At 44.1% G+C, this 26,461-nt stretch overlaps 1 protein-coding gene across 7 annotated transcripts in view; it reads right to left on the bottom strand.

Moving 5' to 3' along the window:
* Positions 1–200: 200 nt before the first annotated feature.
* Positions 201–26,461, bottom strand: part of LOC112853426 (cytidine monophosphate-N-acetylneuraminic acid hydroxylase) — a 126,868-nt gene continuing 100,607 nt past the window's right edge. For 5 of the 7 annotated variants that reach the window (XM_086706102.1, XM_025916962.2, XM_086706101.1 and 2 more), the window contains 6 exons: positions 17,426–17,566; positions 13,152–13,326; positions 11,000–11,116; positions 6,119–6,234; positions 3,574–3,669; positions 201–1,520 (listed from right to left, as the gene is read on the bottom strand). In XM_086706102.1, coding sequence (XP_086562228.1) covers positions 3,594–3,669; positions 6,119–6,234; positions 11,000–11,116; positions 13,152–13,326; positions 17,426–17,566 — 625 coding nt within the window. In that variant the 3' untranslated portion in view covers positions 201–1,520; positions 3,574–3,593. Of the gene's footprint in view, positions 1,521–3,573; positions 3,670–6,118; positions 6,235–9,011; positions 9,142–10,999; positions 11,117–13,151; positions 13,327–17,028; positions 17,331–17,425; positions 17,567–26,461 lie in introns of those variants that run through there. The other 2 variants (XR_015250973.1, XM_086706103.1) reach the window with 2 other exon arrangements.

Below are 26,461 nucleotides of genomic sequence, written 5' to 3'. Positions count from 1 at the left end.
GAGGAGTAAGGAACAAAGTGAGGGCACGCAGGTCGATGCCCTGGCGGTCCTGGTGATATGAAAGAATTGTTGGAGAGAGGGAATCAGAAGGATGTCACCGGAAAGTCAGCATGAAAGTAAAGATGGGCTTAATGGCGAGAAAATTAGTCCACATTTTAAAATGATCTTTTCTTTGCTCATCATATACATTTTAACATACATGTGATCGATATATATTACATTTATTTTTCAGTAATGATTGAATAGTTTACCACACAGTGTAAATCACAAAATACAATTCCTGAATTACATGCATAATGTGTGAAGTGAACCAGAAAAATGAAACATCATTGGTATTAATTGTCATGAGAAATAGATCAACCTTTCCATTACGAAGTGTGAATTCAGATATTTAAGGAGGTAAATTCACCACTGGATTCTTGTATCTTCAGAATTAAAGAGGTAGTATGTACAGTCAGAAAATCAACATTGAAGTTCAGTCGATGAGAGGTGTGTGTGTGCGTGTGTGCGTGTGTTGTACTAGCAACATCAACACGTAAAATAGCAACCTTGTTAACAATCACATTTCCTAGGGATACATGTGCATGGCTGTGCCTTAATCGTGCAAATATCACCCAAAATTACAGACAGTAGCAGAAAATAGATAAATTAGTTGCCTATCTCAACCACTGAAACGATGTTTTTGTACGGTCAGAAGAGGATTTCCCAACTTTTTCAAGGTACGGATGCTTGTTGTTGACTTTTCTATTGATTTTGAAAGATTTTTGTCTACAAAACTCATTACTAGCTAGTGTTCATTTTTTTTTTTTTATTAGCCAAAGATCTTTCCATTTGTTAGAATTTATAAGCTGCAGGAAATGACTAATTTTGCCCCAGAATCAAGATAATTTCAGTCCCAATGAAAGTTTTCCTTTTAGGGCAGCCTCTGCAGCCTTGTTTTGGCAAATGCATGCATTTCAACAATCTTTTTCAAAACAGCCCACAAGTCCTCATACCTGACTCTCTTAATGGACCCTATTTGGGAAATCAATCTATTAAGGAACAAAATGTCTATTGTTAGATTCTTCTCTCATAATACTATTTTAAGTTTTTCTCCTTCCTGCTTTCTTCTTACAGTCACTCGTTTATCCATTTCTCTTCCTTCTTCTCTTTTTCTAACCCAACTTTTGTTACCTCACCCCCTTCCAGTTTCCTCGTTGTCCTTGAGGGAATTCTGTCTCCTCCTGTTCTATTTCTTCAACCCTCAGATTCACATCTCTTCCTGTTATGATTGGTTTCCCATAGACAATCTGTTCCTGTAGGGTTCATCACCTCTTTTACAGAGAATTGTGTATGGAATAAGTGAAATCTAAATTATCTGGCTATGTAGTGATCCACAAACATATGTGAATGTCTCACAAATGCAACATGTAATTATCCACTGTTGATTTCAATAAGGCATAAGTCCCTTTGGTATAAGCTTCCTGTGTTCAAGACGTAGCATCAGTAAATTCTTGAATTTTCTATGTTGATTGGCATCTCTGTGAATTAAAGACATTAAGGGTAAATGTCACTTTAATACTTTTTCATTTTTTGTTGCATTGTGACAAATTTTTTGTCTTGTTCTTTAGTCCAAGTTACATAGTCTTTGATGCTTCAAAGGTCAGCAGGAGTCTAAAACTGGGTTGTGAACTGAACTATACGGTTCTTCTCCCGACTTTTTACAGATTCACCATGTGGCTGACTGTAGGTCGCGGGACTCTCCTGTCTATTTCATCAGGCCGACAAAGTTAACATTTATTGTCCACTTATCACATGGTACTCACTCACTCGCAGTGACCTACCCGTGACACAACCCTGAGAGTGGGTGCTATCATGATGTCTGCTTTACAGATGAAAACCTGAGACATAGGGAGGTTCACTAATTTGCCCAAGGTCATCCAGTAGGTGACAAAGCCCAGATTTTAATTTGAGAAGTCAGATTCCAAGTCGGAGGTGCTGACCGCCATACTTTATTGCCTTCCTGATGCGGCAACTTGAAAATGCACACGCTGGCCTCCTGACTGTAGCCTTCATCACCGCTCCATTTCGTTCACCCACTTACACAGAAGCGTCCCTGTCCATCTTTCAGAACTGCTCTGGCTCCGAGACCGTGAACTCTGTGCTTTTTCTGTCCGTTACCTCCTCACCTTCCGTGCCTCCTGGCCTCTCTAACTACTAAACGCGCTCAGCACCTTCACGGAGGCCCCCTGACCCTGCTCCCTCAGGGCCACTCATGCCTCTTCTCCGCTTCCCTTATTCTGTTGTCCCAGGAGGACTCTTCAAGGCTCCAGTCCACCTTGCATTTTTCTCCCTTTTCACTTCAGCCACTCTTTCTGGCTGGAATATTCTTTCCACCATCCCTCCCCTCTGTTTTAGCTTCATTAAGCACTTTACCCAAACTTCGAGCCACTCTCCGAACACCACCTCGCCTCTCCACGGTCCCCAAACACTACCTGCTCCATAATGTTCTTCCTGGTCATTTCAAAAAGTCAGACGTAATCTCTCCCTCCTCAGTACTCCCAACACTTAGTTTGTAACACAAACATAGTGCTTATTTAGTCTACCTTATAATCCAGTAATATGTGAATTCCCTTGGCCTCCCTCTTGGTTTATAATCCTAATTTAGAAGATCTAGCCCGATGCCTTGTGCTGGACTGGGGTATGGAGCAAAGGGCTAGAATAGGGAACAAAGAACTTAACAACTGAAAAAAAAAATGTTTTATTTCGATCCTTAATTTTACTGGTAAGGACACTGAAGCCCAGTTTAAGAGACAAGTCGTACTGAGAGTGGGAGATAGAAACACACTGTTCCTTCCCTCCTTGAATGCATACCATGACTAAAATCGTATGTGCATGGGGCACAGCGCTAAGCACTAGGGATACAAAAGCAAGAGAGTTTACTAGTCAGAAAATCAGAGTCTACTGAGCAGAAAACAGGTTATTGCCATACAATGTGATGAGACAGTGTTGGTGGGATAAATATATAAATAAATGCATGAGGCAAAGAATTTACTATCTTTGTAATAATATTATGTGATCTTTCTAATAGTAAGTGTGAGGAAACATAATTTTTAATTCAGCTAATAAGATCCCATCCCAAGCGGTAGGAAGAAATGTCGAATCTGATTTGACAGACAAACTGATCTCTATCAGCTTGAAAAAGGGAGAGGACTATTGCAAATGGGGAGGTGATATTTTCCATCATACTCTGTTTTTCAGTTTTCCTCCCTTTGGTTTCTTCTGCTGCTCTGTGTTCAGGATTTAGCTCTGAACACTCACTGCCCTCCTGGGATAACTTCCGTCTTGTTTTTTAACTGGCCGTATGTTCACGTCAACCAGACCAAACGCTCTACGGACTTGGACTGGATGTACCCACTGCTCATTTTCTTTCTTTATCTCTAAACTTGAATGTTCTTCTTGTAATGTTAGCTCTTCTCACTCCCCTGAAAGTCAGGTTTTCTGACAGGTATGGCGCCTGCCTAATGTGGACGCCCGAGAGAGAGTGACAGGATTTACGACAAGGGTGTCTCCCAGACTTACGGCATGCCTCACCTGGAAAGCTCAGGTCTGCTCTACCCACAGTGCATCAGGAAGGACCTCCAGTTGGGTGGCGTGAGAGGGAGTTTTATTTGAAAATGGTTCCAAAACCTGTATAGGAGATAAAGCGCGGAAATACGTTTTGGAAATTTCCATGATGGCTGCTTGGCCAAGATCTGTTTGGTACCTGGTACTGAGCCCTCCCCTAAGAGATGGGGCTTCTGTACTGTTTCAGTGCCTGGCATTTTCAGTGTGTTGAATGTGGACCCTTAAACCAGGACAACTGTGTCTTATTTTTATCTTATCGTGGTGGGCCTTGCTTTAAGGAATTCTTGTATGTGAAAATATAGATTAGTATTCTGTACACAAAAGGATTAGAACCCGGTACTAGTGAGGGTCCAGGTAGCTGGGTCCTCTCCTACGTGTATCTGGGGAGATAAAACTGGCTTCCTGAACAAGTGGGCAGACTGTGCCCAAAGCCTATGCGCTGTGTGCTCGCCGGATCCTGCAGCTCCGCTCGTGGGAATGTGTCCTGAGGAAACCGCCCTGACAAGAAACACCGACAGGTTAACCCGCCACATCATCCAACAGTGAAAAGTTAGAAACAACTTACAGGTAGATCAAAGATTGTTCAGTAAACACGTAGGTACAAAGGGACACATGATATTAGGGGCGCCTGGGGGGCTCAGTCGGTTAAGCGCCCGACTCTTGATTTCTGCTCAGGTCATGATCTTACAGTCCGTGAGTTCAAGTCCCATATCGGGCTCTGCACTGACAGCGTGAGCCTACTTGGGATTCTCTCTCCCGCCCCCCCCGCCCCTCCCCCTTTCTCTCATGTGCTCTCTCTCTAATATAAATAAACATTTTTAAAAGTACATACAATATTACTGGATGTTTACAGAAAGCGCATGTGTAGGTGCTTATAAATGAAAAGGAAAGATTAACCAGATATAAACGGCTCTCTCTGAGGGGTGGAGACATTTGTGGTTTTAACTCTTTTTTGAATTTTTAAATACCTTTCCTCAAACTTTCTACAGTGGAGATATATTATCTTTACAACCAGTAAAATGTTCAATAAACTCATAAATCCCATTTGAAGAGAGACAAAGATAAACTGGGCTGTGACTGTTTCCCATGATTCATTAGGCGATCCTCTTACATTTATGACCTTCATTACCAAACAACAGAACAAAATAGTCTTTAGCACCAATATCCTACAAGAGGAAACTATTTTCTTAAGAAAATAACCTCTTGAATCTCCCCAAAAGTGGCCTCATTCCTGTGTTTCCAGAACAAGAAGTCAGGCATATGTTCTGTTCAAAATGAACAAAAGTCAAACATGTTTTACAGCCATTAAAAAGTTTGAGGTTCGGGACTCCCGGCCGGCTCGGTCGGTGGAGCACGCGACTCTTGATCTTGGGGTGGTGAGTCTGAGCCCCACCTTGGGTGTAGAGATTACGTAAAACTAAAATCTTTAAATAAAAAACTGAGGCTGATCTGTGTGTGTCTCAACACGAGGGATGCCAAAGATAACACTGATGAGTAAAAAAAAAAAAAAATGCAAGCCACTGATCTTTCGTGCTCAGATTATATTTAAAAATTAACGGCAACAACAAACTTTTCCCTCCAACTGTATGGGACATCGTACCAGAGAAATGTTGACAGAAACAGGCCTGGGATGACTGATACGCACTGAACTTGAAGAGAGTTACCGAGAGAGCTCTGGTGAGTGGGCGGGGGGAGAAGCAGGAAACAGGGTTTTGCGGGATGGGTGGGGTGGTGTTATTTACTTTTTACTTCGTATGCTTCACCATTCTTTACATTTTCTAAAAATAATTTTAAAACGTTCAAAAGGAAATCGGTAAAAGAGAGACACGCCTGTGCTGCGGGCTCAAGGCCGAGGCAGATGGTACATTTTGCTTACTTACGGTGAAATTCCTGCACTTTTCAGAGGGTCAGTGGTAATGACAAGAAACGATTCTCCCTCTTGGTGATTCTTTGGCAAATGTAAACATGGCCAACGGGCCTTTCTGATGTCTCAGCTCAAATATTCCAAGTATAGTCTTAAAGATGTACAGTTGTGTAACAGGAGACTTACATGGTTTTTGAAGTGGAGGGCGGGCAGACACTCAGTGGGCCATCCCCCCTCACCAAACCGTCCTCCAAATGCACGCTGGAGTTGAGCACAGGCCAAAATGTGACGTGGGAAAGGTCTGTCTTCAATGACCATGACTTTGTCACGTAAACACTGCCCCTCATTCTTGTCTTGGCAAACCCCCTCCTTCCCTCTCATAATGTCCTTTCATTTCTTGTACCAAGGAAATGTGGTTCAGTTCCAGAAAGGAACTGAAACACATCCGTGTGAAGGTATAAATGACTCTTTAAAATATTACTTTTGTAATCAGATTTGCTTTTTACAGGTTAACAAAGGAATGAAGCTCTAATGGTGGAATTCGCACATCCACCAGAATACGGGGGCACAGTCAGTCCCTGACTCTGCTTATATGTCCGCGGCGTCCTCCACAGTGGCCTCGCACGTGCCAGGCACTTTCCAACTTACAGGTGATGGTATATGTCAGGACTCCTTTGCAGCCGGGTTTGGAATCCTATATACAAGTCGTCCCAGAGAAGACCGTTCTTTACCACATGTCTGACGACGTCAACCCGGCTCCGAATCTGAAACAGACATGGAACGAAGAGCAGGGGTGACCCAGCCAGCACCGAGTACCGACCCCTCAGGTCCCTGGGAGAAGCAGCTGTCTGGGACGGCAGGGACCCGGGCAGTCACAGTAGATGTCACAGGCCGGGGTGGGAGTGGGGGGTTGGTTGGAGAGAAGGGCCCTGAGCTCAGCAGGAAGTGAGGGAAGGAAAACGGGAAAGGGATCTGGAGCTGGGGAAGCAAGCCTCGTGGCACAGTCACATCGCTGGCTCGAAATCCACGTTCCAGCGTGTGGAATTAGCAACCGCTCTGTGCCTCAGTCTCCTCATCTACAGAACGCAGATGACGGAACCTTCCTCCGAGGGTGGCTGTGAGATTAACTGAGTCGACGCACATCCAAGACTCCCGCTGCACGGTAAGCTTTCCGCACAAGTGGGCGCTACAGTGTTATTCTCAAAGTGGCGCGTTCCAGTCTCCCGCTGGAACATTTTGCGGCACAGCCGAGCATCCGGGTCTCCGGCCGTCTGCGGGTTTCGGGCCTGCCTCACAGCAAGACCACCTCGGGTAGGGGGTCAGGCCCTTCCCTTTCGAGAATCTCAACTCCCGACACGGAAGCTCGGGGGAGGCGTCAGAGGAGTTCAGGATTAGCAGACAAGCAGAGATGGTTTGCAGCGTCAGCCGAGGGCTTACTACTCAGGTGACCTTAACCTGGCTCAGCCTCAGTTTCCTCTCTTACAGGACTGTTGGGAGAAAAAACTGATATCATTTATAAAAAGAAGTGTGCAAAGATCCGCGGTGGCTTCGACACGGCAGCCGCACCAGCGCTAAAGGTCACCAGGAGCTTTCTCGGTATCGGGCGTCGGATTTGTCCCTGGGAAACAGCACACGGAAGCCACTGGACGCCAACTTCCGGAAATGACACGCCATTATGTGGCGTAGGGTGATGAGATGGACACCGTGGTTTACTTGTCTCGCCTGCACCCTCCCTCCAAAACGACGACATCCGCTGTGAGCGCGGACACAGCTCAGCGGCTCCGTTCTTCCAGCAGAAGATTTAGAAACGTGACTGCAGTTGGGCCGGGATGAGCCTGCCCCTCGTAAGCCTGAGGTCTCATTCCTCGCACCGGGCAAGGACATGACCTTTCTAACCTTTCAACCTGGAGAAGAGCACACAGAAGACCGGGGGACACAACTGAGAAGGATTTGGGGTACAGATGGGAAGGTCCTGGTGACTGATGAGCTTTGGGGGTGAGGGAAAGGGTCACCGGGTCAAGCGTGGCTCATCGTCGGGGGTCAATGCTGCCAAAAATCCAGAAAAGAAGAAAAGAGCGGTTCTAGAGAAGGAAGAGGATGAGCTGGAATTTGAACAGGTTGAAAAGGAGGTGATGAGGATTTGGAGATGGGGTGGCGATATCGGGCGGGCTGCTGACTGGAAAGAATCTCAAGCCCGAGCGTGTTGTGGGGCAGGACATACAGATTTTGGACTCATTAGTGGAGATGCGGTACCAGCAGATGACATCGCCCAGGAAGAGGCGCGGGAGGAAGAGTGATTTGAACACAGAACCCTGGGGGGAAACAAGAACTTTAAGTGATGCCTGGAGAAAGAGAGACCCTGGAAGAATGCAGGAGAATAGTCGGGAAGCGAAAAAAACCCAGGGGTAGAGTCACAGGAATGGAGACAGGACTTCAGTTTGAAAAGATGGACCGGTCGGTCACACGCAATAAACCACCTGTGTTCTGTGCACTCTCAGGCCCAACCAACGTGTTCACAACGCATGTATACAGGTATCAGCTGTCACGGAACAGGAAACAAAGGGAGTCGTTGACCAGCAAGAGATTTCAACTAACTTCAATCTGGAATGTAGGCTGATGAGGGGCAACCAAAGACAGAGTCTGCAGAGTCCCAGAGCGCGTGGGGAGGGGCGTCCAGACGTGCAGGGGGCAGAGGTGGGTCCCAAGGGCGATGTGACGACACACAGCATGACGTACATGCAACCGCTGACCTGTTCCTACGGCCCTACGCGCTGTTCTCACTGAATACCTTCAGACAGTTCTCTGAGTAAATGGAATGGATTCTGGCGGGAGCCCAAGGGGGTGGTTTCCTCGTGATGTCCCAAAGCCAGGAGCTCCACACTTTGGAGCTTAGGGGACCCCCGACCTAACAGCTAGCTGCTCACCCCCATAACTTAAACTGGTGACCCCCTGACCAAACAGCCTAGCTCGCGGGTCATAGAGCCCGCGGTCCCTTTTTAAAAAACTGAGTTAGTTTTGTGCTCGTTTGTAAATCTGGGTATTTCACATAAAAATCCAGGCTTCTGAGTTCTCTGGAATATTCCGATCAGCTGGGGCTCATCAGGCACTGCCCCCTTCCACGTGATAGTCCCCACCCTGCTCTCCTGTTTCCAACCTGCCTTAAGCCAGCGGTGAGCACTGAAGCATGTGATCCCTGCCTTTAGGTAAAGCCCACCGATGACAAGTCCTATACAGACACAGAGAGCCCTACACCAGCTGGGGAAAGGTCTTGTCACTGGTAAATACAGATGAATCCCTTACTTCTCCAAAGTCACTTACAAAGGAAGAAAGATCAGCCCGCGGTAAGCATCAGGGCACACGGGGAGAGGCCATAGGAGCAACGCCCTCCACGTCCACGCAAGGTGACCTGCTAGCCAGCGTCGTGCGCTCGGCTAAACTGCCTTGCGACGCGAGGCAGGAAACTGTGTCAAGTTCAGCTCCCATGCATCCCTTCTGTGGCAGTGACTTAAGCAGAAAATGTAAAAGCAAAGAAGGTTGGGACCTGGCCGGGGTCTGGAGGCAGGTAAGGGACGTCGCAGGGTGACAGATCTGTAGAGACCCAGAGGAGCTCATCCAGATTGGAGCAGGAGGAGGTGGACTGCAGAGGCCATGCATCTAGGAGACACGGAGAGCTGGTGAGACAGAAGATATACTTATGAGCTTTGAAAGGCAATTAATGGTTTAAAAGAAAAAAAAAAAAAAAACAGAAACAGGCAGCATGAGAGGACTCTAGGAGCGCTTCCAAGGGTAGGCATAAGCAAACCTCAGCATGAGAAAATCTCCCTAAGGTCCTGGCAGATAAAAGCACCGAGAGCCACATCAAAGAGCACCAGGCATGATGATGATGCACTTCCCAGTGCATTTAAATCCGCAGCAAGCGGTTGCTTGCTTGCTTTACCCAGCAGATGTGAAAAAGCGACTTTCCGTTGAATATTTTACATGAACTTGTTAATCAGAAAAGTCTGAAGATGTATCTCCTTGAAGGCGAACACATACCTCAATGTACAGATTTTGTAAATTCAGAATCTGAGGAGCAACAAAGTGGCTAAAGTCTAGAGCCTAGAGTCTAGCTAGACTCTAGAGCCAGACAGCGGAGGTCAGCCCTGTGCCCCACCGCTTGCCAGCTGGACAGCCTGCGGGCAAGTTCCTGACCGCCGGTATGGCGTTACCCTCATCCAGAAGTGGGGGATATAGTGATCTCTGTCCATAGATTGCTGCCGAATAAATGACTTAATGTTTATAAAGTGCTTAGAGCTATGCGTTTGTTAAATAAAGCAATAAATGTAATAGATCCATTTTGCTTAAAATGGGTGCTTCAACACAGGGTTCTCCTCTATGTGAAAACCCAGTTTTTTTTAAAACCCAGAAAGCAGGCGATCAGTCATTGGTTGTACTGAAGTTTCGACCTAGGATTCTCTTCAATAGCAAGTACTTTACGAAATCTTAAAATACAAATCAAATTATTAAAAGGTCGTTTAAGAACACATCTGTTAGGGGCGCCTGGGTGGCGCAGTCGGTTAAGAGTCCGACTTCAGCCAGGTCACGATCTCGCGGTCCGGGAGTTCGAGCCCCGCGTCGGGCTCTGGGCTGATGGCTCAGAGCCTGGAGCCTGTTTCCGATTCTGTGTCTCCCTCTCTCTCTGCCCCTCCCCCGTTCATGCTCTGTCTCTCTCTGTCCCAAAAATAAATAAAAACGTTGAAAGAAAAAAAAAAATTTAAAAAAAAAAAAGAACACATCTGTTATCCAAAGGTATGTTTAAACCACTACAATTAAAGTAGTGTGCGTTTATATGGCACAAGTAACAAGTTCAAGGGCAGACCGTATATCCTCCTAATTTCCCGAATGGTCGTTATGTTTATATTCACATAGAATTTAAAATTACAGTGCATGCTCCTGTATATTATTAGTTATGTGACTACCACAAAGTGGTAGAGTGGGAATACGTCCCATGGAAAGAAAAAACCAAGGCTTGGACAGGTTAAATCACTTACTCAAAGCCTATAATCAGCAGGGAGGGGGCACCAGTCCTAAGCTTGGAGCAGTCTCCAAAGCAATAGCTCTCCCTTTCCATTATGGCGCCACAGGTCAGGGATTTGCTCAAAACTGGAGCTCAATCAAAGATGTGTTGATTTATGTTGACTGAATTCCTTTTATAGGGATGCCCACTAGGTCCACTGGGGGGAAGGAGGCAGAGATCTCGAGGCTTGCGGGTCTGATGATAGCTTAAGCGGGTCGGGTTTGGGCAGTAAGCACGTAGAGGAGCCAATCTTTGCAATGGACTCAAAAAGCAGCAAGTATGGACTTCAGTTAATAATTATGTTTCAACACTGCCTCATTAGTTGTCACAACTACCACAGTAAAGGAAGGTGTTAACGATCTTCTGTACCATCCTCGCAAGCTTTTCCGTAAATCTAAAATTACTCTAAAATAAAAAGTGGATTTAAAAAGGAAGGAAGAAAGGTAGACAGGAAGGAGCAATTTGCTGCTTACTTCCTCATACGGGTGTTCCCGGCTTGGTCTTTCTTTTGGAAAGGATAAGTCTAGAAAGTCAACCAAATAGTCATATCCTCCAGGAAAAGGGCTGAAGTCCTCATCTGTTTCAATCATCTGTGCAAATGACAACATGGTAAAGGCAAGAAGCATATAAGTCTGGTGGTCAAAGTCTTCTAAAAATCCTGGACTGTGTAAGACCCAAACATCCTTAAATGATAGCAATGAATTGGAGTTCGTATATTCCCTCCCTCAATCTCTCTCTCTTGAACTGATAACATTCAAATCCTAACCTTCTACACAAGCAAGCTTCTTCACATCACTAACTTCAATCAAGTTTACAGAGAAGATTATCATCATCTTGAGTATTGTTAGTAATGAGACAGCAAACACCATGATAAGTTTGTAGGCAAAGGAAGAAATAAAATGTGCAATGTTTCTCATCATTAAATAGCAGCTAAACAGCCATGGCTTCATGGAAAATTCCAAATATTTTCTCTTTTTCATACTGATTGTCCAACTGAAAGTAATCATTTAGACCAATGCTCTCCAGGTCTCTGGACTTCAAAGACAATTTCCTAAAAAATATTCGGGAGCTAATATAAGCACCGATGTAGTGCCTTTGAATGACACAAAGGGTTGGGGGCACAGACCCCTTCCTGCTCCCACTCCTGTGCACCTGAAACACCATGTATAACTTGACTCCCCCACAATATAATAGCATGTTGACTAGAAGCCTTACCGATAACATAAAACATAAACACGTTTTTTATGTAATATGTATTGTATACTGCATTCTTACAATAAAGTAAGCTAGAGAAAAAGTGTTATTAAGAGAATCCTAAGAGGGGCACCTGGGTGGCTCAGTCATTTAAACGTCTGACTCTTGGTTCTGGCTCAGGTCATGATCTCATGGTTCGTGAGTTCGAGCCCTACATCAGGCTCTGTGCTAACAGCATGGAGCCTGCTTGGGATTCTCTCTCTCTCTCTCTCTCTCTCTCTCTCTCTCTCTCTCTGCCCCTCCCCTGCTGTCTCCAAATCAATACACACTACATTGAAAAAAAGAAATACATAGGAGAATTTACATATATACAGTATTATATTTACAGTCCTCAATTGTTAAAAAAATCTGCTTATAAGTGTCACTCAAGAGTCAACCGCATTTTATTTCCCAGTGAGGACTGAAAACAAGTCTTACATCTACTTTTATTTCATTAGGGGAAGAATGCTTTGACACTTCAAAAACAGAGAGGACCTAATCTTGGAATAATGACAATTCATCCCAAGAAAAGAAAGCTGACAACTTTGTAACCATACTCGTAAGCATACTCAAACTTACTCACCACTGACCGGAGAAATCATTGTCATAGACTGGCACCGACCCCCGGGCCAGGTTTTAGGAATCATTGCCTTTAAGAACGGCAAGAATTGCCTGGTATTACCGTTCAGGGGTTGAAAGGTAAACCTGGGAATAGTCCTCACTCTGAGGGGCCCCAGTCCTTGTCTCTAAGAGCGAATGTTGTCTATTGCCTGATGCGCTGTCCCTAAACTTTGCGCACTAAATAGAAGCCGGATAAAATATACATGTGAGTGGCTGGTTACTCCAGCCCCTGCAGTACTCCTGGCCCACTGTGGCTCCCTCTTTCTCTTGCACCTCCTACCTGTTAGTATTTACTTTGCTTTTGGAGACACTTTTAGCTTCGGTGGCCAGGTTATAACTCGAACCGCTTGGCTTGTGAGCCCTGTTATGTACATGCTGCAGCGAATATAAGTTTCAGACCTCCAGCCTAGATCTAGCACTTAACCTTGTGCTTAAACCTCATGGTTTGTGCAATCTGATTCTTACCACAGCTGCAGATAGGAGGCACCTGTTTCTATGTCACCCAGCTACAAGTCAGGCGGGTAGCACCTTCCAGCCCCACAGCGTAAAGAGCTGTTTCTGCCAATGCTAAACAAAACAGAACACCCACAAAACCCACAACAACAATCATGGGACAAGAATGCTCCCAAAGCCAAAGTGAGCTGGACCTGAGGGAACATGCCCTACATTTGGCGCTTAAGGCAGGCTTATTGAGAAATAAACTGGAATGCTCAGGGGGTTTCCTCTAGTTCCATAATACAAGAGGAAAGACAGACAACACTTATGGCGTACCCTGACCACCAGGTTGTAATCCTTAAATCCCGCCCAAGTGAAGTATTCTTTTATCCAGGATGAGTGAAGAAATATCTCATCTCCTACAGCAGCATTCAAGATGTTCAAATAGGGTTCAAAGTCCCAGGAATCCTTGTAGATCTTGGTCCCCTCTGGAGGCTCTATGATGCCCTTGCTTAAAGACACAAAGGTGACAGTTAGTCATATTGCGACAATGTGAATCCCCTGGCACTGATGACTATATTATGGTTATGCAGGACGTTAACGTTAGGGAAAGTCTAGGGACGGGACTATGGGAAAACTCCACATCTTTTGTAACTTTTCCCTAAATATTAAAAAAAAATCATAAATTACATTAAAAATTAAAAAAAAAACCCATCATTGGATTCCCTCTTGAGTCCTTGTAGGAGAGCTCAGTCTATGGAAGCTGTGTGGCCACATACATGTCCCATAAAGAGATTGGTCCTGGAGGAGCTGGAAGGGTAGTGAAGGTTTACGGGAATGCCAAGAGCGCTGTTACTTCTTTTATTTATTTATTTATTTTTTAATGTTTACTTTTGAGGGAGACAGAGACAGAGTGTGAGCAGGGGCGGGGCAGAGAGAAAGGGAGACAGAATCCGGAACAGGCTCCAGGCTCCGAGCAGTCAGCACGGAGCCGGACGCGGGGCTCGAACTCACAAACCGTGAGATCATGACCTGAGCCGAAGTCGGATGCTTAACCGACTGAGCCACCCAGGTGCCCCAAGAGTGCATACTTCTGGGGAGGCTCCCTCCTGCACACACTTGAGCGACGGCCCCAGACATCTGTTGCGTGTCCAGAAGGCACATTACCCGAGGTGGCTGAGTACGTGTGACACTTTCGGATGCCTCTGCCTATCCAGGTGGAATGTGGCCGCTTGAAGGAAATCGCTGATGGCCGCAGGGCCTGACCGCCCCGCAAGGTGGCTGCAAGGAGGCACCTAGTCAGAGCGTGCATGTACAAAGGGGGGATTCCACAGGGAGAAAGAAGGGCACGAAAGTGAGAGAAGCCATAAACAAGGAAGGCAAAAGTGAGCCCTTCCAGATCAACAGTCAACCAGACAGTAGCCGTCAGAATGCCTGGATGATTTGGAAACGTCCCACAGAAGTTCCTGAGGAGACATGCGAGGCGTGGGGCCTGAACCCCAACCTGCACCGAGCTGTGAATCGGCCAGTGTGGTGGGTTTCCAAGTCAGAATACATTTCAAGGTCAAAGTCCATGTCCGGGGGTGGGGGGGGAGGAGGGGAAAGGTTGGAAAACCACTGATCTGGGCCCTTTTGATTCAAGTAGCTAAACGATGGAAGTGTTGAATATAATGTCATATTTATGTTGCGGATGTCCGCTCACGGTCCCGCCCCCAGCCTCCGCGGAATGGAAGTGTGGGGGAAGCAGCAGCATGACTGGCACTTAGAAGGGGCTCAACAAGTCTCTGTTGAGCGTCTCAGCGAGTTTAGCCTAGCTTCGAGAAACAGCCAGAATTTGGGTCCTCTGACACGTGGTCCTCCTACTGTACTGATCAAACCACAGCTGAGATGGACAGATGGGCAATTTTATTCTGAAACCCGGTCAGCAATCTGGATAACCGAGTTCTCTGACCGCCCCAGAGCTCTGTCCATCCAGTGCGGAGAGGGAATCACCGCATGAAACACGGAACCCTGAACCCTAGAAATGGAACGGGATGTGAAGGGGGCAAGGGAAATCCAAGGAGGGAAACAGGCACCTGTCTACTAAATACCTGGCAAGTCACTGTAGGTCTGTACGCACCACTCCTCAACACGATGCTTTTGGTCCATCGTTCTCCCAAAGCTACAGACGCGCTAGCTTCAGTGAGAAATTACTTAACAGAATCCCAAAGCTTCTACCTTGGAAGTCAATCTCAGAACTACTTCTGCAACTCCTTGCCGGGTCTCGGCTTAAAGCCACACTCATTTCAGGCCCCCCCGCTGCCTTCTCGACTGGAGCTATTCTCCCTGTAGCCTCTTGCCCAGTTCACGCTCCTCTGCAGGCTGAAATGGTTTCTCCAGAACATAACGCAGTGATGTGCCTGCTTTGCTGAGTAACTGTCTCAAGCGCTAGTTACTCCCAGGCAAGCTCCCTGTGTGGTTGCACGAGGCCTTTGTGACCCTGGCCCCCGCACCTGGCGTCTGGCATTCCTGCTTCATGAGGGAAGGACATTTTCACGGCTGTGTCCCTGTACCTAGTAGTATCTAGGCAGGTATACCAAAGGAGCTCAATAAATCGTTTCTGAATGAATGACATACACTTGCTCACCGGTTCAAAGTGTCTGCGCGCATCAAACTCGCAACACCATCGACCCCTCCCTTCGCCAGCACACGCCATTCCCTCTGGAATCTGGAATCTCTCCTTCCCTCTCTCCGTCCCTCTCATTCGCTCCCTCTCAATTACTCTACTGGTAATCCCTTCCCCTCTGAGACCTAGCTCAAATGCCAGAGATTTCAGATTGAGCTTTTCTTGACCACACTTCCTGTTCTCCCACCCCCTCCTCCCCTCACCAGGCAGAGGGAAGCACTTAGCCTTCCACGTCCCTCACACTCCGTGTCATTACTGAGAACCCAACAGCGCTACGCTCTTGTCACCCAGAATGTTCGGTAAGATGCAGTGATACAAATGCACATCCCCAGGCTCTACCTCGGATCCAGAGCCCCGGGGGGTGGGGCTCAGGGATCTGCATTTACCCAAGTTCCTCAAGGTTATTCTGTTTGCGAATTCCTGCTCCAGGATGCGTCCGGAGGACAGGACCCAGAAGATACGGAGCTCAGCAAACGCCAAATGACAAAGGCTCTCGAATGCCCCTCTAATACCGGAATAATTAACAACTTCTCTTATCCTTGATCTGGAGAGTAAAAACTGCTTTTATCCTAGAAGCACTGGGGGGCATCTTAAAGAATCTGAAGCAGGAAGGAACAGGAACGGTTTTGTATTTTGAAAAGTTTACTCTGGCAGCGAAGTAAAAACTTCTCTTACCCTTGATCTGGAGAATAAAAACTGCTTTTATGCTAGAAACACTGGGGAGATCTTAAAGAATCTGAAGCCAGAAGGAACAGCAAGGGTTTTGCATTTTGAAAAGTTTACTCTGGCAGCAATGTGGAGCGGGGGCTTATACACCTTTTGCCTACGGTCCCTGTAAGAATTAACATTGAATCATTATATCAGGACCCTGGGGGTCCACCAAGGGTACCTCTGACACGAAAGTTTCCTGAAATAATCGTTCCCCTTTATTATAGGCAAGGTACTCGGGTGTATTCTATTCTGTTCGATTTCATTTTTCAGAAATGCAGGTTGTAATGAATGTCATTGATTTTTATGACCCACCAAAAACCACCATGGATTTTGACCAGCAGATTGGAACTGGCTGGTATAGAGAACACAGATACAGGTACAGACAAGTCAGGGGCCACCGTGGGAATCGAGGCTAAAAATTATGAGAAGCTGAATGAAGGCCATGGCAGAAAAGGCTAGAGGCAAGTGATGGAGTTATGGGGGGTTTATGGAGGAGAAAGGACTGGCTTCAACAACCGGTTTCACACAGGAAGTCAGCAAAGGGTCAGAATCGCTAACCCCTGCCTTGGCAGGGGTGAGGCCGGGAGCAGGTGTGCCCTTTTGGTTAACTGTGTGATTCGCTCTCTAACTCACCCCATCAGTTTCTAAATTAGGGTGAGGAACTTATGGTTTCATTTGGCTCAAGACAAGTGTTTACAAAAACATAGGTCTGTGACATCAATGTTAACTTTTCTCGAATCGCACCCCCGATGCGAGGCTACTTGCTCAGATGTGCTCTGCGTGGGACAGGCGGTGGGATAATGTTTATGCTGATTTGAAAACCAACTCTCGTGTCCGTTGTGTTTTACTTCTTTAAGGCAACTTCTTTTTGAGCCTATCAACGGTCCCTGATAGGAATAAAACACCCTCACCCTTCATCCTCAAATAAGGTTCTGAGATGAGGAAAACATTTGAGTATTTGTTACGTCGCATGAGAAACCTACGGGAAAACTCAATCTTTTCCCCCTTAGATCTGAAAGATACTTAATGGTTTATTTAAACAGCAAGACTTCCATTTCTAAAGGTGACGTGTGGATCTGATTCCATGAGAATCTCAGCATGCCAGTCAACAAAGACTTAATATTCCTACAAACGAGGACCTGTCAAAAGGCCACAGGTATGCTCTTTATTTTCTCACAAAATTGAAAACCATTCGTAAACCATCCTTAAGTCTCTATAAAGACTCAAACCAAACCTGTCTGTCGGGTCCTTTAGCATCCGACTCAGATCGAGAGTGGCTCCAGGCCGTGGGGTCCACGTTACCACATCAGAGTTTTTCTTGATAAGATTGTTGAGTTCATTTGGGTCATTTTTGATGTTTGTTTCCTTAATATACCTGTGAAAATAAGAGCATGCTTATGTAAGAAAGCAATTAATTCTCAGATGCACAGTCGGAGTAGCACGATGCTAGAAATTTTTTGTCTCTTCATTCCCACTTACCAATAACTTACCGCATGGAAAAATAAAGACTATACTTGGCCTAATGTCCCTAATTAGGGAAGAATTATTAGTCCAAGAAGTTGTACTTATACTTTGTCTTTAAGTATAATCATATGGTGATTGGATGTAAAAAGACCGACTATTTTTAACAGGTGGGAATAGCACACGCTTGTATTTGATATTAACTAAACATACAGATGACGAAGTATTATTCGATAGGAATAATACTAAGCACTGACCATGAACTAGTCAACTTTACCTTCACAGCTCTAATGAGACAGCTACCATTCATGCTTTCACTGTAGAGAGAAGGGGACTAAGGCTTTGAAAGGCCAGGTGACTTGCCCAAGGTCACCCCCCTGGACGGCAGTGCCCACCCGGCTGTCCACCACACCGCACAGCCAGGAGGCCACAGAAAGGAGCTTCTCCCCCAGTTTGGGATCCAAGTCTGAAAAGTCGCCACTCGTCATGTGCGGTTATACGCGAGAAGACGGCCAGCTGCGAACCAGGAAGCCAGCGCTCACTCAACACTGAATCTGCAACTTGATGTTGGACTTTCCAGCCTCCTGAGAAATGAACCTCAGTTGTGGAGCACACGTACCTTCAGTCATAGCCCTTCCTGACACCTAGCTTCTCACTGTGCTACCGAGCCGAGCCGACCATCTCCCAAATTTAATTCCAAACCACAATCTTTCTGGAAATCACCATTTCAGGGTCATATGGGAAGGTGGTGGTGGGGCTGGGGCAGAGAAGGGGCGATCCAGAGAAAAAGGATTTGTCCCTGTGTTTCACCTGACACGGGTTATATAGACGGACATTTCTATTAAAGGGAATTTAACCTCCTTGAGCTACAACCCGCTCACCTAGACTGGATACAGAATTTTAGTCCGACAAATACAAAACATATGTAAGCACCTGGATTTCTACAGCACCAGGGGACTTACATCACCTGACGACCCTGGAATCCATTCGGCAGATATGAGTGAAGACGGCACTCCACCCACAGATGCGAGTAGCTTTTCCCTTCCCACTGGCATTAATGAACCTCCAGCAGGGTAGAACTCACTTCAAAGCAGTTGCCACCATTCTGTCTTTTCTTACGACCTCTAGTCTCAAGATGGTTCACTGCCTGGTCTCTCTGCCTCCCATCTTGTCTCCAAACCATGATACTGTCAGATTACTCTTCCTAAAACACAATGTGTGGTGTTCACAAAATTCTGTCACTTCCTGATGCTTCCCTGTCTCCCTCTCTAAAATAATAATAAAATCAATACCGAGGTGCTGCCCTCTGAGGGGTACCGCGAGCGCTGAGAGCAACATTTGTCCATTGCTTACACACAGAAGAGTGGCTTGCCATAACTTTAAAAGGCAGCATTTTAAGCAGCCAAGTGTCCTGTAATCAAGTATGCACGACATCTGGTTCTTCTCCACATTCTTGGAATTCAGTCTCCTTAATGCCTCTGGAATCTGAATTCCCTTCTCACTCCCCACTGTCACTCACCATCCCCACCTAGATTATTGTCATAGTTCTCAAACTGGTCTCTAGGATCAGTATTGCCCTTTCCCTTCCCACCGCACAGACACATGACCTAACCCCGCTCTGATCACATCGCTGTTCCTCATCAGACTCTTTTATTGGGTTCCTCATGCCTTCAAGATAAAAATCCAAGCCACTTGCCGTGGAAGACACAAGGCTGTTCACTGTGTGGCTTCCTGGTTTCTCCCACCACGCCTCACATAGCTTCCTTAGTCCCCTCTACTGAGCTCTGTCATCTCAGCATCTTACTGTCTTTTCTGGTCAGTGTCTACTCCTACTTCGAAACTGACCCTCACCGTCTCACCCGGTGCTCATTTTCTGACCCCCACTGCCTCCTAAACACACAGGTGTCCTACACTTTTCGTGTTGTATCATGATGGTTTTTCTCTTCCAGGAGACGATCGCCTGGAACACTATCGTTTATCTCTGCTTTTTCAGTACCTAGACCAGTGCTGCTCAGAAAATGATAAATGAATGCATAATGAACAGTACTGATCAAAGGAAATGACTTTTTAATCTTAGGTCAGTCTTTACAGAAAGATCAGGAAGATATGGGGTCGCTATATAATTCCACAAGAAGGTGGGAAGAATGGAAACACATCTGCGATAGGATGTATTAAACACAGCAAATAGGACGTGATTAAACATGTGCCGATAGTTCCTCCGAGAACATGGAACGTTCAAGTGAGAACAGTCATGTTTTAATGATGACACAAATGAAGCCTAGAAAAGTCAAATAATTGCTTCTAACGAATGATAGAGGGAAGACCTAAATTCCATGTGCATGATTTCTTCTATGGTGCTGTGCTGCCTGTAATGGAGGAGAAATCACGGCTGGTCCCTACAGGATTACTGTTATGAAAACTCATCTTGAGGACTGGTTTCTTTATTATCCAATAGATTTATAATAAATTTATAATTCTGTAATATCCAGCAAACTGGTACAATGACATATGCATTGCCTGTCTGCACACGTCTGTCTTTTGTTCACAGAATGCTCCCGGTAGGGAGGACAAAGAGGCTCGTCACAAAGCAGATGGTGCTTGTAGTTGCTCATGAAAACAATCTTGCAGTAAGAGGCTGAGTCACTGCATGTACTAAGGATAAAATAAGCTTTATATATAATTACAGAATCTTATAAAAACAAAATTAATCTATAAGGTAGTAGTATTTAAAATAAAACTGTGCTTCCAATACGACAACATGGATAAGTTATATATATTGTTTTTCCAAGGGGTTATGGGTGCCATAAAATGCGCAACCTGGGGGTGCCTGGGTGGCTCAGTCGGTTAAGCGTCCGACTTCGGCTCAGGTCATGATCTCACGGTCTGTGAGTTCGAGCCCCGCGTCGGGCTCTGTGCTGACAGCTCAGAGCCTGGAGCCTGTTTCAGATTCTGTGTCTCCCTCTCTCTCTGCCCCTCCCCTGTTCATGCTCTGTCTCTCTCTGTCTCAAAAATAAATAAACATTAAAAAAAAATGTGCAACCTGACTGTATCACAAACATGACTCAAACAAATACACGAGTTTTAACTACCATGGCTGAAGGTGTTAGGAATAACTATTTGCTTTGTTTGTTTTTTAATTAAAAAAAATCAATTTACATTCAGTATTTTTATTTTTTGAGAATGGCTCTGTGAATTTTAACACATGTACAGATGTGAGCAACCGCCACCGCAATCAGTATACAGAGCGGTCCTATCACCCCTCAAAACTCTCTCGGGTTGCCCCGTTTCAGTCAAACGCTTCCCCCTAGTCCAAACCCTGGCAACCGCTGATCTGTTCTCTACCCCTATAGTTTTGCCTTTTCCAGAATGCCTTATCAACAGAATCATACAAGATGTCAACTTTTGAGACCGACTTTCTCCACTTAGTATGATGCCTTTGAGATTCATCCATGTTGTTGTGTGTTATCAGTCTTTTCTTTGCAGTGTATTCCGTGATGTAGACATCGTGGTCTGTTTAGCCACTCACCTGTGAATGATATTTGAGTTGACTTCGTAATCATGAATAGAGCTGCTATTAATATCTGGGTACAGCTTGGGTGTGAATAAAAGTTTAATTTTTTTAGGCCAAATACCCAGGAATGGAATTTCTGGGTCATGTGATAAATGCATGTTGAAAGAAACAGCCAAACAGTTTTCCAGAAGGCTGGGCCAGTTGGACTTCCCAACAGCCATCTGTGAAAGCCCCGTGGCTCTGCATCCTTACCATAACTGGCTACTGTCCGTTTTCAAAAGTTTGTTATTTCACTGTGGTTTTAACCTGTATTTCCTAATGGCTAATGATACGAGCACATCATTTCTTATGTTGATTTGCTTCTATATAGCTTCTTTGATGAAGTATCCGTTCAAATGTCGCATCCACATATTATTGTTTCCTGACATTGGTTTCTGAGAGTTCATTATAGATTCTGGATACACGTTGTTAGTCAGATATTTGATTTGCAAATATTTACTCATGGTCTTTAGTGTATCTTTCACAGAGAAAGATTTTTTAATTTTGATGAAGTCCAATATATTAAACTTTTCTCTATGGATTGTTTTTGGTGTTATATATAAGAAGTCTTTGCCTAACTCATGGTCATGAAGATTTTCTCCTGCCTTTTCCTCTAAAAGTTTTATAGTTTTACATTTACATTTAGGTCTATGATATCCTTTGACTTATTGTTTTGGTATACAATGTGGGGTCTTAATCGAGATTCACTGTTTGCATGTCAATGTCCAATTGCTCTATTAATATTTACTGAAAAACTCTCTCTTTTCTGTTGAATTGTTTTTGCACCTTTGTCAAAAATCAACGGTTATATTTGTGTGGATCTATTTCTGGACTCTCTTCTCTGCTCCACTGATCCATGTGTTTATCCCTTCATCAGTCTCATGCTATCTTGATTACTGTCGCTTTACAGCAAGTCTTAAAAGTGGGCAGCGTGAGCCCTCCAAATTTATTCTTTTTCAAAATTGTTTTGGCTATTCTAGTTCCTTTGCTTTTCCTTATAAGTTTTATAGTTAGCTTGTCTGTATGTACAAAAAATTCTGTCAGGATTTTGATGGGTACTGCACTGAACCTACAGATTCATTGAGAGATAATTAAATAGTGACTATAACAACACACTCTTAACCAATAAATCACAAAATTACAAGGTAAGTGAGAAAATACTTAGTGATAAAATGAAAACAAAAATACAAAATACAAAACCCATGAAATGTAGTAAAGGCTGTGCTCAGAGGAAAATTGAGAGCTCTAACATCTGTATTAAAAAAGATCAGTAGAGGGGCGCCTGGGTGGCTCAGTGGTTAAGCGGCCGACTTCGGCTCAGGTCATGATCTCACGGTCCGTGAGTTCGAGCCCCGCACTGGGCTCTGTGCTGACAGCTCAGAGCCTGGAGCCTGTTTCAGATTCTGTGTCTCCCTCTCTCTGACCCTCCCCATTCATGCTCTGTCTCTCTCTGTCTCAAAAATGAATAAACGTTAAAAAAAATTAAAAAAAAAAAAGATCAGTAGAGAGAATCAATGAAACCAAAAGTTGGCTCTTTGAAAAGTTCAAAAAAATTGACAAATCTTTATTAGACAAAGAATAAAAGAAGACACAGATAACTAAAATCATAAAGAGAAACACTACTACTGACCTTACAGAAAGAACTATAAGATAATACTATGAACAACTGAACACCAACAAATCAAATAACTTAGGTGAAATGGGAAAATTCCTAGGAACACACACAGTGTTTAAACCAACTCAAGAAGAAAATAGAAAACATCCTCATTCTCGAACTTTCCCCTCAACATAGAAAGAAACACTTCCTAATTCACTCTATGAGGTCAGTATTACCCTGATACCAAAGGCAGGTAGGTGACGGGATTAAAACTTCCAGCCGTAAAATAAGTAAGTCATGCAGATGAGAAGTACAGCATAGGCACTATAGTCACTAATATCATAATAATGTTTTATGGTGACAGATGGTAACTACACTTATCTTGGTGAGCAGTGAGTGATGTATAGAATTATCAAATCACTATGTTGTACACCTGAAACTAATATGTCAACTTTTTCAAAAAAAAAAAAGTTGTTAAAGATGTTACAACAAAAGAAAATTACAGACTGATATCCCTTATGAACACAGATGCAAAAATCCTCAACAAAATACCTGCAAACAATATCCAACAGCATACTAAACTGATTATACCCCATGACCAGGTAGGATTTATCACAGAAATGCAAGGGTGGTTCAGCATAAGGCAATCAGTAAGTGTATTTTACCACATTAGTAGAATAAAGGAAAAAAGCACACAATCATCTCAATCGATGCAGAAGACGGATTTTACAAAATTCAATACCCTTTCATGATAAAAAACACTCAGGAAACTAGGAATAAAAGCAAACCTCAACATGATAAATGGTATTTATGAAAAACCTATAGCTAACAACATGCTTAATGGTGAAAGAATGAAAGCTTTCCCCCTAAGAACAGGAACAAGACAAGCATGCTTGCTTTTACTACTGCTATTAAAAATAGTACTCTAAGTTCTAGTGAAAGAAATTAGTCAAGGAAAAGAAATAAAAGACGTCTAACTGGAAAAAAAAGAAGTAAAACTTTATTTGCAAATGACATGACCCTATCTATAGAAAACCAAAGAATACACAAGAAAGCTAATAAAATTAATAAGAAAATTTAGTAAAGTTGCAAGGTAAGGGCGCCTGGGTGGCTCAGTTGGCTGGGCAACCAACTTTGGCTCAGGTCATGATCTCACAGCTCGTGGGTTGGAGCCTCGTGTCAGGCTCTGTGCTGACAGCTCAGAGCCTGGAGCCTGCTTCAGATTCTGTGTCTCCTTCTCTCTCTCTGCCCTTCCCCAATTTGTGCTCTCTCTGTCTCTCTCTCAAAAATAAATAAACAATAAAAAAATTTTTTTAAGTTGCAAGGTATAAGGTCAACAAACAAAAATCAGTTGCGCTTCTGTAAATCAGCAAAGAACAACCAAAAAAGGAAATTAAGAAAACAATTCCATTTACAATAACATCCCAAAGAATAAAATACCTGGGAATAAATTTAATCGAAGGGGTAAAAGATTTGTACACTGAAAACTACAAAACACTGCTGAAAGAAATTAAGAAGAACTCAATAAAAGACCTCCTATATTCACAGATTTGAAGAGTTATTATTTTTAAGATATCAATACTCCTCAAAACAATCAGCCTTTTTTGCAGAAATGGGATAGTTGACTGGAATGGAACTGATTCTCAAATTCATATGGAAATACAAGGGTCCCTGAATAGCTGAAACAATTTTGGAAAAGACAAAGTTGGAGGACCAACACCTTGCTACAAAGCTAGAAAAACCAAAACAGTGTGACACTGGCTTAAAAATAGACATATAGACCAATATAATAGAATTAAGAGTCCAGAAATGAACATCGAATACACCTATGGGTAACTGATTTTTGACAAGGGTGCCCATATCTTTCAACACAGAGAGAACTGTCCAGAGACAACTGGATTTCCACAGGCAAAAAAGATTAATTCAGACCCTTACCTCACACCATATACAAAAATTGACTCAAAGTTGATTAACAACCTAAATATAAAGGTTAAAAACCATCAAACTTTTCAAATAAAACATATGAATAAATTTCTGTGACCTTGGATTTGGCAATGTATTCTTAGACATGACACCAAAAGCATAAGCAATGAAAGAAAAATCAACAGATTTGATTTCATATTGATGAAGAACTTTTGTACATCAAAGGTTATTATCAAGAAAGTGAAAACAGAGTCTGTAGAGAGTGGAAGAAAATATCTGCAAATAACACACCTGATAAGGGATTAATACCCATATAATATTTAAACGCTCCTACAATTCAATCATGATAGCCCAATTTGAAAATGAGCAAAATGTCATAGACTCTGAAGTTCTTTCTTGTCTAGCAAGAAAGCAGACACAGGATTAAAATGTGAGAGATGGCTAACGTCCGGGAAAAACCAAGAGTCCCAAATAAGGGTCCTTGCCCCATTTTTATTAGGGTCAGAAGGCTTACAAACATGGTGATGGACGTGCACAAACAGACAATGAAACTGTGAACATTAACTCATGGGCATGAGGGAAAGGGGGTCTTGAAGATATTCAGGGTTTAGGGGTTTGGGTTAATACAAAACAAAATCCTGGCACCAGGTGGCTGGGTAGAAGGTTGCTTACAGGGGCATGAGACACCACCTCTGTTTATCTTAGCTAGCCTAGGGGAGGAGACAGATGGGACACATGACCTCAGGGTTAACAAGGCACCTTTTCTTTTGTTAATCATCTCTGATCTGGGCAGCTTCACCGGCAGTGCAGCAGTCTATAGTCCTATTTACTTGTTTACCTAATTTGGTCCTTTCCTCCTCTGAAAGCAGCTTTCTGCTACAGCACTAAATTGGGGGGTGCTTTCACCCTGAATACCTAATCTTGCTTACCTCATATACCTTTGTATGGGGGCCTTTGCCCTCCTCTACTCTATCTTGGGGGCCTAATCTTGTTTACCCAGGCTTGGGTGTGAGCATCCTATGGCTTTGTAATTCTTTATGCCTATTCACCCATCAGTGCAGGCTCAAGGAATTCCTAAGCTTATTTCCCATAGCAAAGGGGTGCCTGGCTGGCTCAGTTGGTTAAGCTTCTGACTTTGGCTCAGGTCATGATCTCCCAGTTCAGAAGTTTGAGCCCCAGGTCGGGCTTTGTTCTGACAACTCAGAGCCTGGAGCCTGCTTCAGATTCTGTGTTTCCCTTTCTCTGTTCCTCCCCCACTCACACTTGCTTTCTCTCTCTCTCTCTCTCTCTCAGAAATAAACATTAAAAAATGAGCAAAGAACTTGAATAGATGTTTATGCAAAGAAAATATATAAATAGTTAATAAGCACATGAAAAATGATCAACATTAGTCATTAGGGAAATGCAACACAAAGCTATAATGAGTTACCATTTTACACCTGCTAGAATAGATATAATCCAAAAAATGGAACCAAGTGTTGGCAAGTGGAGAAACTGGAACCCTTGCACCTTGCTAGTGAGAACATGAAATGTTGCAACCACTATGGAAAATAGTTTGGGACTTTCTTTTTTGGCTTAAGTTTATTATTTTGAGAAAGGAGGGGAGGGGCAGAGATGGAGAGAGAATCCCAAGCAGGCTCCACTGATGGCACAGAGCCTAATGAGAGGCTCAATCCCACCAACCATGAGATCATGACCTGAGCTGAAATCAAGAGTGGGACGCTTAACCAACTAGACAC

Source organism: Puma concolor, chromosome B2, assembly GCF_028749965.1.
Source record: "Puma concolor isolate L17-30 chromosome B2, mPumCon1.1.hap2, whole genome shotgun sequence".
Taxonomy (NCBI): Eukaryota; Metazoa; Chordata; class Mammalia; order Carnivora; family Felidae; genus Puma; species Puma concolor.
This window is presented reverse-complemented; position numbering and strand designations above follow the sequence as displayed.